At 42.8% G+C, this 25,393-nt stretch overlaps 1 protein-coding gene and 1 long non-coding RNA gene across 4 annotated transcripts; one reads left to right on the plus strand and one right to left on the minus strand.

The window, feature by feature from the left end:
* Nucleotides 1–3,266: 3,266 nt before the first annotated feature.
* LOC133922000 (ADP,ATP carrier protein 1, mitochondrial-like) lies at nt 3,267–5,057 on the plus strand. Its single transcript, XM_062367135.1, has 3 exons — nt 3,267–3,909; nt 4,078–4,449; nt 4,558–5,057. The coding sequence occupies exons 1-3, from the start codon at nt 3,496–3,498 to the stop codon at nt 4,852–4,854; spliced, it is 1,083 nt and encodes a 360-aa protein (XP_062223119.1). The 5' UTR covers nt 3,267–3,495; the 3' UTR covers nt 4,855–5,057.
* A 1,113-nt stretch (nt 5,058–6,170) lies between these two features.
* On the minus strand, nt 6,171–8,344 carry LOC133922001 (uncharacterized). 3 transcript variants are annotated; one of them, XR_009910358.1, is made up of 6 exons: nt 8,282–8,344; nt 7,708–7,774; nt 7,589–7,638; nt 7,239–7,344; nt 7,087–7,151; nt 6,171–6,999 (listed from the first exon to the last, which is right to left on the minus strand). It is a non-coding gene; the product is annotated as an uncharacterized LOC133922001 (long non-coding RNA). The 3 variants fall into 3 exon arrangements; XR_009910359.1 differs by having other exon boundaries at nt 7,239–7,363; XR_009910357.1 differs by having other exon boundaries at nt 7,239–7,774.
* Between the last annotated feature and the right edge of the window lie 17,049 nt (nt 8,345–25,393).

A 25,393-nucleotide genomic window follows, 5' to 3' on the forward strand; every position in this document is an offset into this window, starting at 1 on the left:
ATATTACTAACTTACATAGCTCCAGACTTGATAATGCATATAAAAAATTTATAGAAAAAATGAGTTTTGGTTTATAGACCAAAGGATACGAAGAATGAAAAAAATAAATTTGTTAGTAAGAATATAATTCATAGGAAGATTGACTAATAGAAGTAGAACTAGATATAAAGTGAATGTGAATGATGTAATTGAATGTATGCAATAAAAGAGAATAAAGTTTTTGAGTCTTTTAAAGATAGACTCTGAAAAAATAGCAGGAGAAAAACAGAATATAAGCGAGTTAATAGAAAATAAGAATTTAAAACAACCTAAAAATTATATAAGTTACCAAAATATTAAAGGAGATACTAGTATTAGATTAATAAACTAGAAAGACATCAGGTTCGTATCTTTGTCACTACCATCCAAGTCGGAGTCACTGCTTTGGATCGCGATCTGGATCTTCTTTCCCTTATCCACTTTTTTGACCTCCACTTCAACCAACTTTTTTCAAAGGTGACACTCATAGATGCTATGGTTGTCGGTTTGGTGGAAGTCCCACTTAGGCTTTTCGTCTTGATTGCTGGAGCCTGGTGTGAAGTTTCTACTCTGGGAAGGACTGGAGTGCTGGTCGGGACAGACATCAGGCATGTGTGTAATTTTTTTTTCAGATTTAGCTTTCTTTCCCTTACCTTTCTTGGAATTCTTCTCGTGCTTGCTCTAGACGTTGTCACCGCCGAGCTCGGGTTGAGAATGCTTGATGCCTTGAGTCTTTTCCTTAATGTAGAGGAGTGCATCCTTGACCCTAGCAGACTTATCGACGATCTGCATAAGCTCCTCAACCATTTCAGGCTCCTTTCCAGCTATGTCTTCAACGCAACGCCAGCTCTTAACCAATTGAGTGAACGCCTAGATGACATCGTAGTCGCTAATCTTGGGGGTGGTATTCTAGGTATTGCTGAAGCAGCACATAAACTCATGCAAGGTTTCATTCCCCATCTACTCGCAACAGTGGTGATCGTTTTTCATGCCGAGATGAACGTATGTACCCTAAAAGTTAGCTCGAAACACGTCGCAAAGCTGCTCTTATGAGTAGATTGTCCCTGGTGATAGATTAATCAACTCATGTCCTGGCTGCCCCTTCAAGGGTTGTAGGGTGATAATTCTCCATTACCTTCTAGTCTCCACCAGCCATCGTTGGTCGTCATATAGATCTGAAGAAACTCAACGGGATTTGTACTTCTATTGTATTTCTCGATCGTCCCGGGGTAGAACCATGCCGGAAAGCTTACATTTCGTAGATCTAGAGAGAAGGCCAAATATCCGTTGATGGCGCTGTGCATGGTTCCAGCACCCCTGAGAGTCTTTACCATGACGATGAAGATCGGTCCTAATTTGATTTATGTCGGAACATTTCCCGATTAGATCGATGATGGGTAGAAGAAGCCTCCTCAAAAGCCCCCGGGCGTCTTCGCCAGTCGTCGATGACTTGACACAAGTTACTGATTGGGTGACCTTCGATCAATGAGGTCCGACGATGGTGGTTTGCCTGATTGTCATCCTGGAAAGCCTTGTTCCTAGAGTTACGCCTCTTCGAGTCACATGGGTCTCGCAATGGGAAATTGCCTTTTCTATCCTGATTTGCATTGTTTCCAGCTAGAGCCTGGTGAGAGTTCTCAGCCTAGATGATGATCTCCTTTGTTAAGTTGACCACCGACTTCACCCAATCCTTTCCGTCTGGGGTAGCCAGATCCATGGTCGGAGGGCACATGAGGGCCTCTTGTAGAAGGGGGGGGGGGGTCCTCTTAGCAGTCGTGGATTTAAAACAGTCAGCTCCCTGTTGATAATCGAGAGACTGTATCACTGGGGCCCTGATAAGGACAACAGGTGGTGTGCCCACCAGAGGCTGACACTAGCCTGCCACTAGGGTTGGAGGACCCTGATTGTTCATAAGGTTGTCATCATAATGACCTAGATCATCACCCCATCTCTGATAGCGAAAACTTCTTGGGGCTAATCTCCATTAGAGGAGGTGTCTACATCCATCATGGATGCTTCATCAGATTACTTCGGATTAGTATCTTAACAATCCATGCTGTCAGAAAATGCAGGGATTGACCTGACTTATTGTGAATTGGACATTCACAATTGTCTTAGCAGCTGAGTGGTTCAAACTCGACGATGTAATCTTTGGCAAATTGATCCATCCAATCGATCACCGATTCGTCGCCAAAATCCACCCGATCGATCACCAGTTCATCGAAAAGAGAGGTAAAGTTATCGTAGAACCCCTCATCCGAAAGTTGTCTTGTGTCGACTCTTTAACGCCTTTTTCATGATCCCCGCCAGCTATTGATTATTGGTGAAGATGGGTTCCGATCTCACTGAGGATAATAATTATATATTATGTTTGTCTTGTATTGAACTGAACCTGTTATAAGTAGGAGGTGTAGCTAGCCTAGATGGATGTAAATCTAGTAGAGGCAACTTCCTTCTTGTCTTGTGTTGGCTTGCCTCGCTTGTGGTGCTTTCTAATCATCTATCTTGGTTTGTCCTCCGTAGGGTTCCATAGCTCCGTATATATATAGGGTGTTGTGTATTTTTTGAACTCCTCCTTTTTATTTTTGAAGATAAATCTTTTCAGTTACGGGATGCCTTGAGTATCTACAAGTAATTTTCTTTCTAGAGATTCTCTCTTAGGGATAAAGGTATACCTTGAGAATTATAAAATACCTTAAGGTATCGGATACGGTAAGTATTAATTAGTCTTTTCTACCAACTTTTGTTGATAAAAGTTAGGGATCAAGTCACGGCGGGGATCTTCGGTGGCGTTTTCGTCATCTCGTGCAATGCTCTCGCTAGTCGCACCTGCACGGGATCCTCCGGCCTAGATATGCATGTGAAGCTTCATCTGGAAATCCTGAATAAGTGGCGAAGCCGTTCACTTCCATTTTAGTCACGTAGTCAGGACTCAGAACTCAGGACGGTATATTTGACGGTCTACGCATGACCAATCGAAGTTCCGAACCATGGAAGAATATTTCTGTAACGGAGATTGAGAAAGAGCAGTGTACGCATACTCGGTTTGACAACGGCGACGGCGGCGGTGCCTTCCCCAGCCCGCACCGCCGCAAGGTCGTGGGCCTCGAGACCGGACCAACTGAGAGGCCATCCATCCCGATCGCCGTGACCTCACCGCTTGCGTTCCGTGGCGCGCGGCGGAGAAAAATAAACGCGCACCGAGTTTCCGGGAACGCGTGGACCTGCAGGAAATTAAAGTGCATGCAGGCTCTCCTCCACCGCGCCCGCCGTTGACGACGGCGATCGACGTGCTTTGCCTCTCCAGCCCTCCTCCATGTCGCCGTATATAACTCCCTTCTGCTCAGCTGTGAAAAAGCCACAAGCTGTCTTGTACTCTCATAGCATACATATCTAGCTCGCAAGCTCATCAAGTTTCCAAAGCTCCGGGTTGTGATCGATTACTATTACAGCCAGGGGTTTCAGTTGGTGGCCGTGATGGCGGACCGGACCGATGGCGGCTTGCCACCTCGCTCGAGCTTCTCCTCGCAGAGCAACCAGTTGGCAGCGATGAGACAAAGCTACATGTCTCAGAGCATCTGGGGCCCTTCGATGCCAATCGGTTGCGGTGTTTCGACAACGCCGGTTTTGGCCTATGCGCCCGCCGAGAAGAACTTCACCGCCGATTTCCTGCTGGGAGGGGTGTCATCGATGGTGTCCAAGACCGTCGCGGCGCCGATCGAGCGCGTGAAGATGCTGCTGCAGAACCAGGACGAGCTCATCAGGACCCGCAGGCTCTCCGAGCCTTACAAGGGGATCGGCGACTGCTTCGCGCGCACCGTCAGGGAGGAGGGTTTTCTCTCGCTGTGGAGAGGGAACACCACCAACGTCATTCGCTACTTCCCGACCCATGTAACACACGTTCTTCGAAACCGGGAAGCACTTGTTATCGTTTTGAGTTTCATGCATGCATCGACCAGTTCATTCAACACTCAAGATGTCGTGTAAAAATGGCGTAGAATTACTGACGGCGTGACCGACAGCTAACCACTAGTTTCTCTTTATTCGCGTGTCTCCTAGGCTTTGAACTTTGCGTTCAAGGACTACTTCAAGGGCCTGTTCAACTTCAAGAAAGACAAGGACGGCTACTGGAAGTGGTTCGCCGGGAACGTGGCCTCCGGCAGCGCAGCTGGCGCGACCTCGCTGCTGTTCGTGTACTCCCTCGACTACGCCAGGACACGGCTGACCAACGACTACAAGGCGACGGCCAAGGGCGGCGAGAGGCAGTTCACCGGCCTCGTCGACGTCTACCGCAAGACGCTCCGGTCGGATGGCGTCGCCGGTCTCTACCGCGGGTTCAACGTCTCCGTTGTCGGCATCATCGTCTACCGCGGCCTCTACTTCGGGATGTACGATTCCTTCAAGCCAGTCCTGCTCACGGGCAATCTGCAGGTAAGCAGGATTGCTCACATTTGTTTCTCTAATAGCTTGAATTTTCTGAATTAGTTGGTGCACGAAAGTACGAAACTTAGAATTATGCTGTCGATTATATGTTTGCAGGACAATTTCTTTGCAAGCCTTGCGCTCGGTTGGGTGATCACCAATGGCGCGAACCTGGCCTCTTACCCACTGGACACCATCCGGAGAAGGATGATGATGACCTCGGGGGAGGCCGTCAAGTACAAGAGTTCCATGGATGCCTTTGCTCAGATCGTCAAGAACGAGGGCCCCAAATCGCTGTTCAAAGGCGCCGGCGCCAACGTCCTCCGCGCGATCGCCGGCGCCGGCGCACTCGCCGGCTATGACCAGCTGCAGCTCGTTTTCTTTGGGAAGAAAAATGGGTCAGGTGGCGCCTAAACAGAGAGGACTGCAGCAAAATACAGTAAAATAAAGCGATGATGACGATAAAGTGGATTTGGTTTCTTTTCTTTCTTTCCGGTTCTGATGTTCATAGCTTTTAATTGACAATAAGAAGCACTCAGATTGCTTCCATTTCTTCCTCCATTTGTTCGCTCTGATTGTATAATTGCAGAGTACTCCGAATAAAGAGTAAACTGAAACTGTTAGAACTGTTCAATGTTACAAAGTTTACACAGACAACAACAAACCAAAGCAGGCAGGATTCAGAGACGCTTATCGGCATAAAGCCAGCCTGCTAAATTAGTAGCCCTTCTCAAGACGATAGCTTCTCCTCCCACCAGCTTCTCAGGGTCTCGCGCCATAAGCTGACTTCTGCATAAGGCGCAGTTCTCCTGCGCATGAACACTGAAAAGCTTGAAATGGAAGATGCCACACCTTGAACGCAGCTTACTGTCACCGTAATTCTCTGAAGAGGTTTCCTGTTTAATATAGGCCGCTCTCCTGCGCATCACCGAAAAGATCGTCATCGCACTTGATCTTACCATTCCGATCCGTTGTAATGCAACCACGCAGGAATAATCAGTGTGATCGCGATCCACCGAAGATTGGCCTCATGAACTTGTCATCGAACTTCCTCCAGTAGATGTGTACCGTGTGGACCGGCCGCTCTAGCATCATAGACTAGAAATCTCGCGTGGCGTTCTAGTGCTATCTCTTGTGTCGCCCCCCTGTTGTTACCCTTATTACAGTACACGTGCTATTTCTGAGATCTTTACATTGAGTATATAAAACATGAGTATGACATGAGTATCACAGATGTAAAAAGTTTGTACACTCTAGCACTGAAGATTGCATACACCAGTAGATTAAACGTTCGATACACTTAAATAATGTTATTGGAATTTTTTTTGGATTAAAATCACAGGCTAGTGGTCAGATAATGAAACAAAGGTATTAGACGTAGTAACAAATGTGTTCTTGAGTTTAGGAACGATAAGATTTTGCAAAGTCAGATTTATTTTGTACAGCAAAAGATAGTAGATTCATTGACAACTCCAAGTGAAGCTTTTAGAATTGTCATGAACCTACACAAAATAGGATCCATTGCATCATTACTTTACAGCATTCAGTGCATTTTTACAACAAAAGATTGTAGATTCTTTGAAGTGAAGAATGTAGAGTTGTAGTGAAGCTACCCAAAATAAGATGCATTTCATCATCAGTTTCCAGAGATGGTATGTACATAGCAAAAAAGGTTTAGACTGCATCTTTAGATATATTGCTTTGGTCTGCAGGCTGAAGAGTTACCTGTAGAAAAGTAAAATTATGCATGAGTTAAATGATTACTTTTGAATAACAGCATGAAGCAAAGTGTACAAACTTGGGGGGGAAAATGTAATATGTAATATTGAATTAATTGGCAATATTTCAATTATCATAGTCTTGTATGTGAAATAAAAAAAGTTTCCATACGAACTACAGGTAGCTAAATGCTGTTTCATTTCAGTTAACTGTGAGCAGTAAGTGTGCCTACAAATCTTATATCTTTTCTTGTTTCTTTTGATTGGCAGGAGGTCTCGCATGGTACATGCAAAATACACACAGAAGCTTCTTTACTTTTGAGTGTTACAAATTCTGCAGTATCAGCAAATGGAAAATACAAAGGGCTATTCAGCAGCACCCAAGAGACCCTAATTTGACCTGAAAATTTCTGTAGTTCAAAGGGACCCTGCTACCTGACCATATCATGAAAGTAGAGAAAATCACCATAGATTGCATTAGTAGTGTAAACAAATAATTCATCACTGGGTATAGCAGAAATATTAAATAGAATTGACTTATCCTGATGCAGATTCAGAAAACAAGGTCAATATAAAGAGCAAACTGAAGACTTATCACGAAATAGCGGACTTTGTCGGATGTTTGAGCTAGTACTGAGTTATGGAGTAAGTCAGGAGACCGGACTTAGAAGTCGCTATAAATGATGTCTGTTGATGATTTGAGGAGAAATAGAATCATCTGAATTTGTGATATGAGGAAATATACCTCAATGTACCTCACTGCTTCTACCATTTATTCATACTTTCATTAGCTGAACTCCCCGTTGTTGCTAAATAAGATCTTTTGGCCTTCTTGTCTTCGCTGAAGTTGTAATTTTATATCTTGAAATAACAGTTAGGAAATGAATTGAATTCAATGAGGATAAATATTTGTTATATATATACATACTCAGATTCCTCGGTGTCCATTGGATCAATTGCTGTTTCATCCTGAGGTAAGCTAGAGTCTGTATCCTGAAACATATGGAGATATGGTGTTAGTAATTTTTGGATGCAAATTATATTACAATAAATTAGTCATATGTGGTTGCTTAAAATTACCTCTTTCAGTAGTTCTTTAGAGTTGATTGTAATAAGCAGCTGACGATTCTTTTGAGCAGGTGAGTGAGACTTATGACGTGGCTCAATCATTTGGAGTGAAGAAACGCTGGATTGTTTTCCAAGAGCTACACAGATCAATACCAAACCAAGAAAGATGCTAGCTGAAATACACAGGGGTCGACATGGAAGTACATGAATTATATACCGAAAGCTGCAACATAACCATATGTTTTCTGAACAAACCATCGACTACATCATTGTATTTCTGACCTAGTCATTTACATAAACAGCATGGTATTGTTGAACATGCAAGTCCATACAGAGGTCAAATATAGATAATGCATGCTCACCATGTTGATGCTGCAATCTGCAAGTTAAATATTCACATAGAAGCTAAAGCCTGCAAGTTAAAGCAGATCGGGTAGGATGAAGTGATGAGTTTGTATACATATTTGTTTTTTAGAATTACCTGATCATCAAGCGTCTTCAAGAAATCCTTGAGAACTTGGCAATGATATTTCTCATCCTTTGATTGTCTGCAAACATTGGCATAAAGACAACGGACAAGCTTCGTAACTAAGGATGTTACTCTGAAATTTTTTACACCGAGGAGATCAAAGCACGATGGGTTAAAACTACTGGGAAGCCTGGGCATGAATGTGATTATAACACAATCAAAGGTTCAACAATGTCAATTTCCCCTCAACTGTTAACACAACACTGAGTGATTGAGTACAAGTGATTAACAATGCAATTGAGACTACTTGAGCTGTGTAGAATTTTTTTTTCAACCGATGGTTTTATGTCTGGTGTGTCTAAAAAAAAGATACTTTATCTATAAACTCATAAAATATTGATTAAAGCTCTGGTGCACAAAATAATGAAATAATGAAATTTTGGTTGTAATAAGCGTAAATACTGATGGTACTGCAATTAGGGTACTAGCTCAAAATTTTAAAGAAAGTGAAAAGCCCATTTAATTTGCAAGGGCTCCATAGCATTGCGTATGCACCCAAATTATGTTTTCCAAATATGAACCTTACCAGTTGGAATACTTTTGAGCTCCAATTCCAATTCTCCAAGCATTTATTTACTTGCAATTGCAAGGATTAACTTTGTCACACCCGATTTTCAAGTAAATAAACCAGATGTATTCCACATGTATGCCATGATCAAATTTTCCATACATGTAGCGACATCATCAATGATAACATAAATTGTGTTTTTAATAACGAAAATATTCCTTACAAAAGGACCCGAAGGTCTAAAAGAAAAACACTAAAAGATCTTCAAACGGCAGCAGAACTCCCATCCATCCACAGGCGTTGTCCGGGGGAAACACCAGCCTAGGACATGGTTTTCAAAGCGACACCTTCCTCCTTCTAGAATTCAACACCATCGTCCGGGAAGTCTTCGAAAGCTTCACCTTCTGAGCAACATCCGAAAGTTTGGGAGAGGGCAAACGTAAGTACACAGAGTACTCAGCAAGTGGGGAAAAAAGTATGACATGTAGGCTATTGACAAGGAAAAGCTTGAATTGGGATAACTGCGACTAAGCCCAACTAAACAAGACTCAAATAACTTAGCAACCTATTTACTAGATTATAACTCTAACAAATAAAGAACACAGCTCATCGGATTCCATCCGACTACCAGACTCACCAGATATCTCATATCCGCCTACCGACTCATCGGGAGTTCCACCACCCGACTACCCAAACCAACCCTTTAGAATTCCCATCTAATTATGAAGAAGTCCAAGCCTGCTCGTAACCGTGAGCACGGCTGATCGATCAGTTTTATTACTCTGCAGAGTTTGCACACTTTACCTACGAGTCGTGATTCACGTTTTGCTTTACACTTCAGGGGTGGGGTCTCACTACAAGGTCGTTACAAAGTGCCTCCACATCTATAAGCACCCACTAAGGTTTCACCACTAACAGGGATTCCATCCATCGCAGAGGCCCCCTCTTGTGCCACTTAACCGATCATTGGTGCGTACAGAATATGAAAGGCACTAATTACTTGGCCAGGCCGTACCCATATAGGTCTCATGGTTGTGCTGTTATGCCGGGTAACAGGCTTCACAAACCGGTCCTTAGGATCCCACACAAGAACATACACAATCCCTGCTATGTAGCTCCACCTCATACTAGCCATCTAGTTGGGATCCCTAGTTCAAGTTACTACGAGATTACCATTCCCCAAATACTTGTTTCATAGACATTAGTCAAAATTAATAAATACTCCAACCCTGATTGCACTAGCATAACTACCCATTTCATGTCTCATGACCCAACAGAGGCTACAAGGAATTGTCACACAAATTCTAGTAAAACCCTACTTATGAGATTCCATATTTAAACAAGCATGCAGCTAAGGAAAAATAAAACTATAATGTCATATAATGGTATCAAAGTGGCCAAGAACACTTGCCTTCAAATGCAGGCTACTCGAAGTCTTCGAATGCTTGGTCTTGAAGACTGACACACTGCTCGTCTCCTAAAGCCATTGCGCATATCGGAAAGCAAACAAACATAACAGCTAAGTACAACACACAAAACAGGGGCAAATAACTCTAAAAAGGCTACTAAAGGAAAGTACACGATGCTACGATCTCGGGAGCACGAAAATCACTTAAATCGGAGCTCGTATGAAAAAGTTATGCTAATTTTACTCTACATGGGCTTTTCTGAAAGATTACAGGGACTAATTTGTGAATACAGAAGGTTCTAGAGGCTTATGTGTAAAGTTCAGGGACCTATCTGCAATTATCCTAAAGTTCAGGGGCCTAAATGCAAGATTACCTAATTTCAGAGAATAATTGGATTTATTTTTTACTGAAAACCCTATTTATTGCGTAATGCTGACGTCACTGGCTTACATGGCGGCTGACTGGGCTCCGGGGCTGACGTGACTTGCCACGTAGGACAGAAACAACCACGTGGCATGCTGACGTGGCTCGACTAGTTGACTGGGTTTATGTGACATGTGGCGGCTTCTAATTGGCTAGCGAAGGGGTACGGGAAGGTTCTAATCTTGGGTGTCCATCTAAGATCGGACGGCCGAGGCTGTTGGGGGGGGGGGGGGGACACAGAGCCGACGGCGACCGGAGAACAACGTCGCAGCCTCGGACTTCGCTGGAACTTCATCGGAGACACGCTAAATCGCCCTACAGGCTACCAATCGCTACGGGAAACGACGCAAATGAACGGGGAGGGCACGGGGGTTCTCACCGAGGGCTTGTCGACGGCCGGGGAGGTTCTGGCGGTGGTCGGCGACGGCAAGGGCGGATGGCGGCGGTCGGAGTTCGGCAAATTCGCTACTGCGGCGACGGAACGGCGTATTTGGCAGTCGGGACGGGTTCATGGGAGGCATGTGGAGACCAGAAGGGGTCAATCGACTATGGGGAGCTTTGGAAAAGGCTGACCACGGGGAGGGGGTGGCGGTGCTTATCGGCAATCAGCGCGAGCTCGGTTCCGGTGACGGAGAGACATCGGCGAGTGGCGAAACGGAGTCCACAGGCTCCGACGATGCTGGCAGTGCGCTCAGACGCGGAAGGGACGGCTCAGCGCGGCGGATTGCTCGGCGGCGCTGGTGCTCGGTTCTCGGCGAGGTGAGGTAGATGGGATGGCGGCGCTGCAGGGGCTTTATAGGCGAGGAGCGTGCGGTGCTGTTGCGCGGACTTGGGAGCGTGGGGCGGGGCATGCCGGCGAAATCGGACGACGCACGCGCTGCGGTTGCGGGAGCGGGCACAGGCACGGGCGTGGCGCGGTGGAGACAAAAGCGCCGACAGGTGGGGCCCGGCTGTCAGCGAGTGAGCGCGGTGGAGGTTGGGCTGGGCTGCGCTCGGAGATTGGGCCAAAACCGGATGACTGGGCTGGGCCGCACAAAAGTACGGGCGTCACAAACTTTCAGCTCGTGAAGTACCCAGTTGTTCTCGTCCTCCAACTTGTGCAGCACCCTGATTATCTTCTTGGACTTGGTTTCCAATACCATGTCGCCAAAATTCGGTGTGATCCTATTGCATCGGCAGGAAGTAGCAAATATGAATTACAGGCACAACAAACAAAATGATCTAATCAGTGGAAAATAAATTGTCTACCTCTAAGAAGCCATGTAACAAACACACGGTCGGCAGGTAAAAAACTGGACATATGTGCAAGCTAATTTAACAAATATATGATGCGCTGTACTCAGATTGTTGTACAAACCAATAAGAGTGGAGGAAGAAATCTGACCTGGGTGAGTAGGCCTGCTCATGATGTGGGAAGAACATGTGGTCAATCGCATTGGAGAGCTCGGTGCTGCCTGTTTGGCCTCGCTGGGCAACCACACGACATAATCCCTCATGTTATGATGGTGGGTCGTTAAGTCGTAGGGACGCAAGCAGGGGAGACAGAGGGTGAGCCGTGCGTGGAGGGTCGGGAGGAGACGGAGGCATGCTAGGTACAGTGGAGCTGTGGAGCACAAGAGACAGGAGGCATGGGTTGGCATCGGCCAGCACGGCCGAGGAATCCTGCTTGCGTGTGCCATCGGCGGGAGCACGCGGGAGGTGGCTGCCGGGCCCACGCGGTACAGGTGGCAGCAGCTGGCGGAACCATGAAGCACAGGAGTCACTGCTCGGTGGCTACGGGAGAGGCGTCGACGACAGAGGGGAAGGTGGGGCAGCAGTGAGGGCGAAGCCGTAGGTGACGTGCTGGACGCCGCGGTGCAAGTGGCCTTGGCTCGCCACTGCGCTCTCCCCTCCAGCCTGTCGCGCCCTCCCACCGCACCATCTAGAGACTCATCCTCCCCACCCTGACACCTTCCGGCAGTGAGCTGACGCCCGATCTCCACTGACGTTGAGTGCCAATGGGCTAAGCTAGCCCGTGCCTGCAGCACTCTAGAAGCGGGCCATAGGCCGTCAATGCCACGTGTAAAAGGCGGCAACGCGAGGAGGGTCGAGGAGCTTGCGGGGCGGGATGGGGCCACCGGGCGACGCGGGTTGCCGTTGGGTGAGGTGGGCATGGTCGCTGTCGATGGGGGATGCGGAGAGCGACGACGCTGGTGGGGAAGGCAGACAAGGAGAATGGCAATCGACGTCGGTGCGAACGGACGAGACGGAGGGGTGCGGCGCCTGCCATTGGATGAGCTTCTCAGAGAGCTGGGAGCGGGTGTAGGGCTGGGGCACGGACTCAGAGAAGCGGTCGTAGAAGACGTTGAGGTCGCGTAGGAAGAAGAGGCCCTACGTGCCACAATCGAGGAGGCCCTACAGGAAACGGAACTCGTCCGACTCGAACCAGATGTGCTGGAACTTGAAGGGCGGTTGATGCTGCTGGTCAAATCTGCCGGCGACGGGATGGAGGGGGTCAGAGGAGGTAGGGGAGGAGGATGGAGCAAGCAGGACGGGCGCAGGGAGCGCCGCTTGATGGGGAGCTTGCGCGAGGCCGAGGAGGGCGTGGTCAGGTCAGCTGGTGCGGTCATGGTTGTGGTCAGGTTAGAAGAGAAAGTGAAGACCGTCCGATTGCAAATGACGGTAGCAAGCTACTGTAATGACGTGGACCAATGAAATGTGAGAGAAGGGATGCCGTTTAGATAGATAGAGATTACAAGTCAAGAATTTTTGATGATTTAATTCTGTTATATTAGAACAAGATATTGAAGATAATAGGCGGTATAGTATATGTGAATTTATAGAAAAAACGGATTTAGATACTAAAATAAATTATTATGAGGGAAAATTAAAACAAATATCCGTAGAATATAATAACACTATGACAAGTGAATGATCTGCACTAAGATATAAAGAACTTTACTTCTATAGAGAATTTTCAAGGTTAAGAAAGTTAAAAGGAGATAAGGAATTAACTCCAGGAAGCTCAAAAATTAAGAAAGATATAAACAAACTTAGTGAAGAAAGAATAAAAGATGTCGATAACAAAGATAAGCAAATAGTTAATAGTAAAACTATAAGTGAAGATGCGTAGTGAGATATAAATGATCAATTATTACCAGATATTTATGAAGAGGAAGATGAACTAATTAATGAAATATACAATGAAGTTGACAAAGTTATGAAGAGGAAGATGAACTAATTAATGAAATATACAATAAAGTTGACACTTATGATGCTTCAGAGCAATATAATGATTTTATAGACTCCTTAGATGATGTAGGGTTGCATAATTTAGAAAATGCAATGGAAGTAGACATAGGAAAAGGAAAAAGAAGAAGATATGGTGAAGGTTCGATAAAAATGAAGGAGAAATGAAGAGACCATCTAGAGTATTAGGAAAATTACCTACAGAGAAAGAAGATTATCTATATAATTATATCCTAGGATAATATACATACATGGGTTCCAAGAGAAGAGAATTTGAAAAGACAGTAAAATTTTAAAATCATAAGAGTGATGATGCAATATTAAATCTAGCTGCACATGATCCCATTAATTGACCAAATATCATAAGCATATGAAAATATTTGATAGATCAGAAATATATACAAAATTAACATAATATTGGAAATAAAGTAGAAGACATGATAACTTATTTAGAAACATTTTAGAGAGCCAGCAAAGGTTTTATGGAAGCAATGGGTAGAAAATAACCCTAACCTTTATGAAGAGTTAAAAAGGGCAGATAGCAATCTAAATAATTTTGCAAATATAATATTAAACATTATAATAGTAGAAGACCTACAATTATGCTATTCTACGTTACAAAATGAAAGGCTAAGAGAAATAGATAAGTCAACATTAACAAACTGAAAGAAATAAAAGAATTTTCGTAACATTATTTATATAATGCCACTACTGCAAAGCAAGGTTATAACAATAGAGTAGTTGGATGCTATTTTAATAAATTGTCTGGTCACTTAGGAAGCATGATCGCCAAGGGTTATAACAATGGAGTAGTCATCAATATATCTTAAGCCATAACTTTCGTATTTAAATAATTGAAGAAAATATGCACATATATACAAGCATAAAGATCCACGAAACACTCATATTATAATTTTACAATAAAATAGTCTAAATACCATTAACCTATGGAGAAGAATGGCATGCACACTCTTTTCTCTAGTCCTTTTTTCCATGAGGTTTTTTGACATAGTTTTTAGTGAGGCATACATACATCGCGGGTCTTCGCCTAGAAACTCCAAACCTAGAGGAGTTAGGGCCATTCCTATTAGCATATGTTTAGCCCTTTGTGCCAAGCTTGCAGATGAGGGAATACTATTTGGAGAATGGCCCAGCCACTTGGGAGGCTAGTGTAGAGGGAATAAAATGGCCCAACAACTTGGGAAGATGCCCATGTGCGCAATCGACCCAACCATGCATAATGGCATATGTTGTAATTTTGGTATCCCACCAAGGGTTACACACACAAACACACACACATATGGAAAACTAGTAGACGAATGAGACGAGTAATGATGAAATGGATTTTAGTAGACGAATTAGCGGGATTAAGAATAGAAATGATGGATTAAGCAAGTTGTGATCATGATTGGATTAGAGGAAAGGGGGATTATAACATAAAATGTGCTTTTTGTATAGATTAACCAAGTCAAGAAAATAGAGCTACATGTAATATATGTCTAAACAAGCATGCTCTGAATGTTTGAAAGCAAAAAAAAAAAAAAAGATGGAGAAATGAACTAGATCTAGAACCAGATGAAAGAAATAATGTCCAGTAGAGTTAGAACCTTAGGAAATAGAATAAATAAATTAGAAGTAGAATTAGAGGACCTAAAAGCCAAAATTGATAATATAGGTTTGAAAGAAGATAAGTTCATGGAAAATATCGAATGTCAGGAGCAAACTATGGCATTAAAAGATAGTAGAGGTGACAAGATAATTCAGTTAAAAGATTTTATAATAAATTTTGGAAATAAGTATATAGTTAAGTTATCATTTAAATAAATATTAGGAATAAGAATTCTAGTGAATGTAAAATTAAGATCAAACATCACCTATAAATATTGGCATTAGTAGACATGGGATGCACAAAAAATATTAGCCATGATAAATACTTTGTAAGATGTTCTAAAATAGTACATGCAATAGATGATAATAAAGCAGAGACATCCACTGATATGTCAGGAATAAGGAAGATCCATAACCAGTTAGCATATAATATTGAGATATTTATAAATGGCACAAAATACATAATAGATAAAATTACAATACGAGACCTATCTATAATAAATTATGACATGATATTGGATTAAGATTTTTTACAACATGATTTACAAACCGTAATCATACATGAACAAGGTATTACATTCATTCCATACCAAGACAATGTTCCATATATCTCAGAAGTACAAAAGTGTGGTGGGACACAACGCCAAAAAATTACCAATATTGATCTTGAAAGTAGTAATCCTGAATATAGTATAGATAATGAGTTCCCAGAAAAAACATATAGAAAATGAGCTTAGTGCAAGCATAGAAGAATATTACATAGCAAATTTTTGTGTAGACTGTAGAATGCATTGGTTTACAATCATTTGCACCAAATTGGTACATAGACATCCAAACTAAAAAGGATATAGAGAAGATTGTACAAAGATTGGAGGATATCCAAATAATTGGAGAAATACTAATGAAACATTGGGATAAGAACTCTATTGTATGTAAGAAGAACAAGATAAACCTAGATTATATAATTAATACATGTCCTATAAAAGCCATTTCTAATGACATAGAAGAGTTTAAAATACATATTGAAGAGTTATTAAAATTCGGGGCAATAAAAGAAAGTAGAAGTTCGCATAGATCAACAATATTTATAGTAAGGAATCATTCTGAAATAGTAAGAGGTACATGAAGGATAGTGATAAATTACAAAAGGCTAAATGATAATACTGTGGATGATGCATATAATATTCCAAATAAACAAGAATGGATTAATATGATACAATGTAGCAAATACTTTTTAAATTTTGATTTGAAACCTAGGTATTGGCAAGTTAAGATAGCAGAAGAATCTATAGAATTGATAACATTCACATGTCCGCAAGGACATTTTGAATGCCTTGTAATGCCTTTAGGCTTAAAAGATATGTCTGCATTATTTTAGAGGAAAAATGCAAAATATTTTAATGAAAACCAAGATTTTATATTAGTCTATATAGATGATTTTTAATATTTTAAAAACTTATAAGGAACATATTGCTCATCTTGAAATATTTTTTTAGAAAGGTTGAACAAAACAGGTTGATATTATCTGTCATAGTCTGTTTGCGAGGGTCATAACTCTTTATCTAGATATTTAATTGATTTGATTCTTATTGGGTTGGTTCTGTAATGTTGTCTAGTTTCTTCTATTAAAACTTAAGGGTAATCAGACCTACAATCTTTCTTTATATTGTTTTTAGTGACATGATAGCAGTCTATATAGAACGGAATACAAGATATTTGTATTTTTATTAGGGATAATTAAATTTTGAATTTGTCTTTCGCAATCATTCACCTCCCTCTGATTGCATATTTTGTGAGTAATCAATTCTACATAAGCCTTCACTTCTCGGTGAAGTCCTCTTCTCAATGTAGGTTTCTCGGCAAATCCTTCTCTTCTCGACGACGCTTTGGTGATGAAGCCTTGTCTTCTCAATTAAGCCCTCTTCTTGATGAAGCCTTCTCCATGAAACCTTTTTGGAGAAGATTTCTCTTCTCAACCAAGCCTTTTCGAAGAAGCCTTCACTTGGTGAAGCATTCTCGACCTTTTTAGCGGAGCCTTCTCTACAAAGTCTTGTCAACAAAGCATTCACTTGGTGAAGCATTCTCAACCTTCTCAGTGGAGCCATCTCCTCAATGCCTTATCGATGAAGCCTTCACTTGGTGGAGCCTTCTCAACCCTTCTCAGCGGAGCCTTCTTCGCAAGGCCTTTTTGATGAAGCCTTCACTTGGTGAAGCTTTTTTTTTTATCTTTTCGGTGGAGCCTTCTCTGCAATGCCTTCTCGACGAAGCCTTTTCGACCTTTTTGGCAAAGCCTTCTCGATGAAGCTTTTACTTGGTGAAGTCTTCTTGACTCTTCTTAGAGGAGCCTTCTCTGCGAGGCCTTCTCGTTGAAGCCTTCACATGGTGAAGCCTTCTTGACTTTTTCAACGGAGCCTTCTTTGCAAATCCTTCTGGATGAAGCCTTCACTTGGTGAAGCCTTCTCGACCTTTTCAACAATGACTTCTCTGCAAATTCTTCTGGACGAACCCTTCTTGACCCTTTTTAGATGAGCCTTCGCCACGAGGCCTTCTCGATGAAGCCTTCACTTGGTAAAGCATTCTTGACCTTTTCGACAGAGCCTTCTCTGCAAGCCTTCTAGACAAAACCTTCACTTACCTTCTCAATGAAGACTTCACTTGGTGAATCATTCTTGACTTTTTCAGTGGAGCCTTCTCCGCGAGGCCTTTTGGATGAAGCCTTCAATTGGTGAAGCCTTCTTGACTTTCTTGGCAAAGCCTTCTTTTGTTGGGTGAAGTATTTGCATGGGCTTGTGCATCGGTCAAACTTTTAGAGTTTTTGGGATTATTTGCTATTCCCAGTGTCCTCTCCTACTCCATTTTGACTGTTTCTTGGGAATGAGTGATAATACACCCCTTACCAACATAGATGCTTCAGGTGAAGCATCATCCTTCACCCTTCACGGATGGTTCTTAGACTGAGTGGCTATGCACTCCCTAGTAACTTGGAGGCTTTGGGAAAAAATGTCATCCCACTCCGTGTGGAGAGTTTTCACCTCAAAGCTTCAAGAATGGTGCTTTTTCGACAAAGCCTTCTCCACCTTGAAGCCCCAAGAAGGGTGCTTCTCCACCTCGAAGTCACAAGAAGCATGTTTTTTCACTTCGAAGACCCGAGAAGGATGCTTCTACACTTCAAAGTCCTGAGAATGGTGTTCCTTCTTAAAACCCTAAGAAGGGTGCTTCTCCACCTCGAAACCCCTGGAAGGGTGCTTCTCTACCTCAAAGTCTCGAGAAGGGTGCTTCTTCACCTTGAAGTCCTGATAATGATGCTTCTTCACTTTGAAGTACCGAAAAGGATTCTCCTTTTCGAAGCCCCAAGAAGGGTGATTCTCCACATCGAAGCCCCAAGAACGATGCTTCTGTTTTTGTCTTTTCATGTGGAGTGCATGAAGGCTCCGTCTTTTCCAACATAGTGCTCAAAGGCAAAGGTCCGTCTTTTCCTACGAAGCGCTCAAAGGCAAATCTTCATCTTTTATTGCAGAGTGCTCAAATGCAAAGCTCCGTCTTTTCCTATGGAGTGCTTGAAGCCCAAGCTCTGTCTTGTCCTATGGAGTGCTCAAAGGTAAAGCTCTATCCTTTCCTACCGAATGCTCGAAGGCCATGCTCCATCTTTTCATCCGGAGTACTCGAAGGCAAAAGCCCCATCTTTTCTTCTGGAGCGCTCGAATGCTAAATTCTGTCTTTTCCTTTGTCATGCACGTGCATGCGATGCAAAATGATATGGTGCATCCATGTTATGCACAAATACATGATGGAAAATGCCTCATCACATCCATGTTATGCACACATACTTGATGCAAAAATGCTCGCATTCATGTTGTGCACATATACTTGATGCAAACTGCTTTCATTCATGTTGTGCACACATACTTGATGCAAAGATGTTCATGTCCATGTTATGCACACGTACTTGATACAAAAATGTTCACATTCATGTTGTGCACACATACTTGATGCAAAGATGGTCACATCCATATTATGCACACATACTTGATGCAAAAATGTTCACATTCATTTTATACACCCATATGCAAATGCTTGGGCACATTCATGCTAAAAATAATGCTTCTAGCACATCACCATAGCTCTTGACGAAAAGCATATAGAGAGTAGAACAAACATCCAACAAGCCTGGGGTAACCTGCAAGGATAATGATTTTGCATCCAGTGCCTTGGCAATATGGTCATGCTCAATCAAGAGCTTTCACCTGTTGTAGTAGGTATCATGTAGGTTTGAGATATGCACACAAACCGGAACACAATTCCCTGTTATTCTTACCCGTGCACAACAATGAACAGCTAGCGAGCTTCACGGTACATGTATAGAGGTATCGTCAGTGTAGAGGTTTGCATCGCCATCGTCCAGCTTCACTACTACAAAAACTATTTTTTAAGACACTTAAGGTAATTTTCTACAGGCGGTTTATTTGAAAAACCGCCTGAACAATTGGCGAGGGCCTCCTGCGGTTACGGACCGCCTGTGGAAATATATTTTCACAGACGGTTCCTTATGTGAACCGCCTGTGATAATAGTTTATTATCACAGACGGTTCATATAAGGAATCGTTTGTAAAAATGGTCATTTTCACAGGCGGTTCTTTACGTGAACCGCCTCTGGAAATGACCATACATTAAAAAATTCATAACTTTTGTATATGAAGTCGGATGAGGAAAAAAATCTATATAAAAATTGTAGCTCTCGATGAGATCTACAACTTTGTAGTTGACATTTGTTTTATTTGAAGTCATTTAGATATCCAAATAATCGTTTGAAATTTCAAACGATTATTTGGGCATCTAAATAACTTCAAATAAAAAACTTTTTCATACAAAGTCGGATGAGGATAACGTTTATATGAAAATTATAGCCCTCGACGAGATCTACAACTTTGTAGTTGAATTTTTTTTTCATTTGAAGTCATTTAGATGCCCAAATAATCGTTTGAAGTTTCGGATTGCAGATATCAAAAGAATTACATATGCTCATATGTTCAGTAGTCGTTCTCTGGTGTGATGGTGGGGAGGGTTCGCGCGACCTGACAGGTTTCGAATTCGAGTGCCAAAAACTGCGTAGCGCGCGTATTTCGCGCGAAAAAACGCGTGACTTGTGACTTGTGACTCAGGTTCCTGGTCGGTCCAAATTTTTTTTTTTTGCTTTTTTCGGTTAAAAAATATCGATTGAGGGATCGCTATCGCAGGTGGTCCGCTTAAGAAACCGCCTGTGAAAATCTATTTTCACAGGCGGTTCCTTAAGTGAACTGCCTGTGATAATAGATTTCCACAGGCGGTCACTTTTGCGCCTGTGAAAATCATTCATTTCTACAGGCCTTCGATCGCAGATGGATGCACTAAACACCTGTAAAGACGAGTTAACACCTGTCTCTAGAAATAATTTTTGTAGTAGTGCTTGTTGGTGTGTCCATCGTGTCAACGTTTTGACCCTATGCAGATACGTTGGAGCAAGAAACCTGCCTAGTGTATATATACCTTGCACACAATAGCATTAAACTAGTAACATGGTAACTTCAAATGAAGCTAATCAACTGTGGGCTATCCTGCATATTTCGAGGTACCAGATGTGGAAAAAGGACACTCCCTAGTGTAAAGCGTCAGCACATGCATGGGTGCAAGCTGGTCGCGTTGTGAAGGAACAAAAATTCCCTAGCACTACCTGAAATTTTCCGATATGCAAACTAGCAGAGCTAACTGATACTGCTTAGTAATTGTGAGAGGCGGATACCATGGCATGTGCAACCACCAACACTTCATGGCATCAAGTGGCTAATTAACATATGAACAAGCTAGTGACAGTCAGGTGTTATTGATGGGGTTATGAACCAATCTAAAACAACCCCTAACATACTACTACCTCTGTTTTTTTTAATGTTATTGCCGTGTTTCACACGAGCATATACATCCGAGTGTTAGAAGCTAGCTAGGCATTAAAATTAAATCTCCTGCCAGCATGTGCTATATATATTGAAAAAATGCCAAGCTTAATTGCTCATGTACGTGTATGTTCTCTGCTAAACATGGAGGGCAGCGTATGAACCCCATGCATGGGTACCGGAGGGCGGAGGCACCATTAACGCTAAACTGCCAATGAGCCAAACCAGTTGCATGCAAGTACACAGCCGGCGAACATACCCGTTGTGGCAAGCTAAGGGCCTGTTTGGAAGTCTTGTAATTTTTTCACCTGTTAATTGTGTTACACCTGTATTTTCTTGTGCACAAGAATACGAAGGATTACTTCTCCCCTGAAAAATATTGTTTGGGTAAGGCATAAAACAACAGTGTAAATTAGTGAATCCAAAGATCCAAAAATAGCAGTGTAAATTAGTGAGCCCCCCCGTAAATTAGTAGCATCAGCAAGCATGTAGCAATTCTCTACGGATCAATTCCCAACCAAAATTAAATGAATCAAACACAGATGGGACCATAAGATCCAAATCTGAACCGAAATCACAGCAGAACCAAGATGATTTCAGAACCAATGAGTGAGAGAGATCCAAATCCCAACTAAAATCACATGAATCATAACTCAGGAAGGCAACAGATCAAGAATTCTGAACCAAAATCACAGAGATTTGCTCACCATTTGCAACAAGCAGGAGGAAAGATGTACATATCCTGGAGCCTATAGCTCTTGCCTGGAGCCTATTGCTCTTGCCTAGAGCTGGAATGCGGAGTTCAAGCCCATCGTTGTTGTCGAACGACAGCAACAACGCAGATGCATGAGATCAAAGACATAGGCCGCGACGGATCAAGCCTGAACGACAACAGACAGGGACGACACTGACGGTGATGGTGCAGGTTGAGGACCGAACGGCGGCGGCGGCCGTGGAGGCCGGGACGACATCGACAGTGCAGATGGAGGCCAGGGTAATGCAGATGGAGGCCAGGGCAGTGCAGATGAAGGCCAGGACGATGGCAGCTCCGCAGACTGAGGACCAGACGGTGACGGCGAGGATTTTGCCCGCCGTCGATGTGCTCGGCCGCCTCTCCCCAGCCGTCGGTGCGCTCGGCCGTCGCTCCCCAGCCGTCTCCGATGCGCTCGCCCGCCAGTCCACAGCCGTCGCCGACCGGATTGCCGCCGCAGCTAGGCCAAGTGGAGTCCATGGGGGAGGGACGAGACGAGGAGTTGCGCCCGATAGTTATCGTTTTCTTTTCTCGACGTCTCGAGATCTGTTTTCCAATCCGACAGAATGGGCCAAAACGGGCTGGAAATTTAGTGTGCTACCGGTCATCCAAACAAATTTTTCGGTCCACTTCGGAAAAAGAATAGGGCCTGTGTTTTACATCGGTTTTGGACCCAAAACCGGGCTTCCAAACAGGGCCTAAGGGTGAATTAACTACTGGAAGAGCGCGTTGGATACTTACCGGAAGGTTCAACTGCTTGGTGGGAAGCAAGTTCCCCTCTACGATCGCTCACGCGTGATCTTGTCAGCGTGGAGGATCCGCAGGTCCGCTTAAAGTCATCCGTGTGGGCGCGTGGAGGCCTTTAGGTAGTGTTGATTGGAGAGCAAAGTGGAATGAAATAATTTTATTCATATATTTGAGGATGAGGTGATTCTATTTATATATAGATGTTTATTTGGTGGGTGGTATGAAAAGAGCTATTTTAGTAACTTAGGCACACCGTCAGTATCACATTCGAAGTGGGATGGCTATGTTCCTCCGTTTTTTTGGAACGTCTCTGTTCCGAATCTTTGAAGAATATTTTCTGATTTTGAACCATTCTGTCTCGCTGCTCTCTATCCAAACAACTCAAAAACGGAATAGTTCCGCTCCGTGCTATCCCGTTCCATGAACAAAACACTACCTTAGTGAGCGAAAACAATGCCCACCAGCGCGGAGGATCAATAGGTAGGCACGAAGGCATTGGTGAGGAGGCCATGCACATGTGGGGACAAAGGTAACCCGTCGGTGTAGAGGCCATATATGCGGGCGTGAAGCCAGTCAGCGTGGCATGCCCATGAAACGGTGGATGGCCCACCTTGTCCATGTCAGTTCCAGTCGGTTCGTGGCTAGAACCGACGGTATTATTTCAGTTGGTTCTAGCCATGAACCGGCTGGAATAATACCTTATTCCATTCGATTTTGCTAATAAATCGTCAATAATAACATTTTCATTATTAATAATTTTGATAAAAAATATTTTTAAATAATTTGATAAAAATATTTTCACAACTAATAATTAGTATGCATAAGGTTTGTAACACATTTAATTTTAATAATATATAGGGAAAAGGATGGTCAAAAGGAACAATTATCCTACTATAAATCCAAACTAAAGAAATCATTCTAATATTATCACAAGTACCATTTTTATGAAAATACCTTTTTCAATTAATAATTTTGATGTAAAATATTCTACCAATTAATATGTTTAATCATAATTATTTTTTGCAATTAATATTTTGTATGCTTGTGGTTTGTAACACTAGAACCCCAATATATAGAAAAGAATGGTAAAAGGACATATTTATCCTTATAGACACAAACTAAAGATATTATACTAATATTTTCATATAAATATTTGTAATGAAATAATGAGGCTGTGCAAACATTGATTATAGTAAAGAGACTAGTGAAATGAAGAAGAAGAGAAACTAGTGTGGGTTCTAAGTCTGTAGTGAAATATTTGATAGTTCATAATATATTCGTACAACTTCAGATGGAAAAAACATTTATAGAAAAATTGTAGCCCTTGACAAGATCTACAACTTTCTAGTTGGCATTTTTTTTCATTTGAAATCATTTAGATGCTCAAATAATCGATAAAACTTTCAGAGAACAAGGGTCTAAAGGAAAAAAAAATCCCATTACTTTCAGCAACACATAATAGGTGAGATAGTAAGAAAGTTTCGCATGAGGTGAGAAGTGGGCTTCGGCCTGCAAAGCATGGCAATGCTTCAGGCTGCGAAGCTCAGTAGCCAACGAAGGGTTGCATCCCGCGAAGCATAGGCATGCTTCGGGCCGTGAATGTAGGGCCTGTCGATGCGAGGAGGCTATGCACATGTGGGCCTCGAAGGCCGCTGGCTTCGGCTTGCGATGACTCATGGTTGTGCATGGTCTACGAAAACTCACATTTTTGGCTCGAGAAGGCTACTGGATTTGGCTTGCGAAGGTGAAGGAGCATGGGGTATACAAGTAAAAGCCCACTCTGTTTCTCACTCCCTCGAGGGAAGGTTTTGCGAAAGCTGCTTCTCACTCTCTCATGCAAAGGGTTCTTCTCACTCCCCCCATGAAGATTCTTTCTTTTTTATAGAAGGAATCTTATCCAAAGGACTGAGGGTGCTTCTCACCCTCTTCCTTTGGTACCGGGTATCCACGGTTGGCATCACTGTTGGGGCAAAAGATATTTTCCCCGAACAAAATGGGTATTGAGGCTTCTCTCAAAGGTGCTCACCAAGACTAAGGTTGGTGAACCCAGGCAAAGAGAGGGAATGTGAAAGTGGTCAGTGGAGTCCATGAATTAGCTCTAGATATCATCCCCCTTAGGGTCTCATATACATTAATATATAGGAATGGGGGAGAGAGATTAATCCCACATTACAACATATGGCATTGCATATGGTTTGGCTGATTTCACACATGGGCCTCTTCCCGAGTTGTTGGGTCATTTCATTCCCTCTACACTAGCCTCCCAGATTGGCTGGGCCATTCCCTACAAAATTCCTACATCCTCTAGATAAGTGACGATAAATATATAATTAATAATTAAAAGTATTAATAGAAATACAATAAAAGTGTCAGATCTATCTGCACTTGGAAATGATCTCCAAATAAGGAATCAACTACCCTAGATATTCTAGGAGATACAAATCAAGTCAATTACACTCAGAACTCCGAGTAGGATACAACCCCTTTTCATCCAACTATATAACCAGAACAGGGGCTATGATCAAGACAACTCAATTCAAGTTAACTGAATTCAAGTCAACTCAATTCAATCTTAGCCTTCAAGCATAGGAGAAGAACTCGATAGGCTCTAAGGACTCGCCAAAAAGCTTAGGGTTTAGATCTAGGCATCTTACATTGTAATCCTCTTCTCGATTAATACAAGGCTCAAAGCAACACATGACACAGTGACAATGAATAATAGATAGTTGCCATATCTGAGTACCCCAGGGCATATCTGTATCTCTGGAAAAAGGATCCTTGGAAGAAAGGAAATCACCTGTAGTTACCCAAGACATCCCGTAACTGGGAATATTTATCTCCAGAAATAGGAAGGGGTCCATAGAACGTACGACACCCCCATATACATACGGAGCCAAGGACCCATACAGAGGAGGAGCTGAAAACAAGTCATCAAAGAGCATTACAAGCGAGACAAGCCAAGAAGCAAGTCATCGACTATGTTCAAATCCATATAGGCTAGCCACACCCTCTTGTAACAGGCTCAGATCAATACAAGACA

This window comes from Phragmites australis, chromosome 6, assembly GCF_958298935.1.
Source record: "Phragmites australis chromosome 6, lpPhrAust1.1, whole genome shotgun sequence".
Taxonomy (NCBI): Eukaryota; Viridiplantae; Streptophyta; class Magnoliopsida; order Poales; family Poaceae; genus Phragmites; species Phragmites australis.

Coding starts and splice junctions, on each gene's coding strand:
- LOC133922000 (XM_062367135.1), top strand. CDS start 3,496: ATGGCGGACCGGACCGATGGCGGCTTGCCACCTCGCTCGAGCTTCTCC. Junction 3,910..4,077: donor TTCGCTACTTCCCGACCCAT/GTAACACACGTT, acceptor CGTGTCTCCTAG/GCTTTGAACTTTGCGTTCAA. Junction 4,450..4,557: donor TGCTCACGGGCAATCTGCAG/GTAAGCAGGATT, acceptor ATATGTTTGCAG/GACAATTTCTTTGCAAGCCT.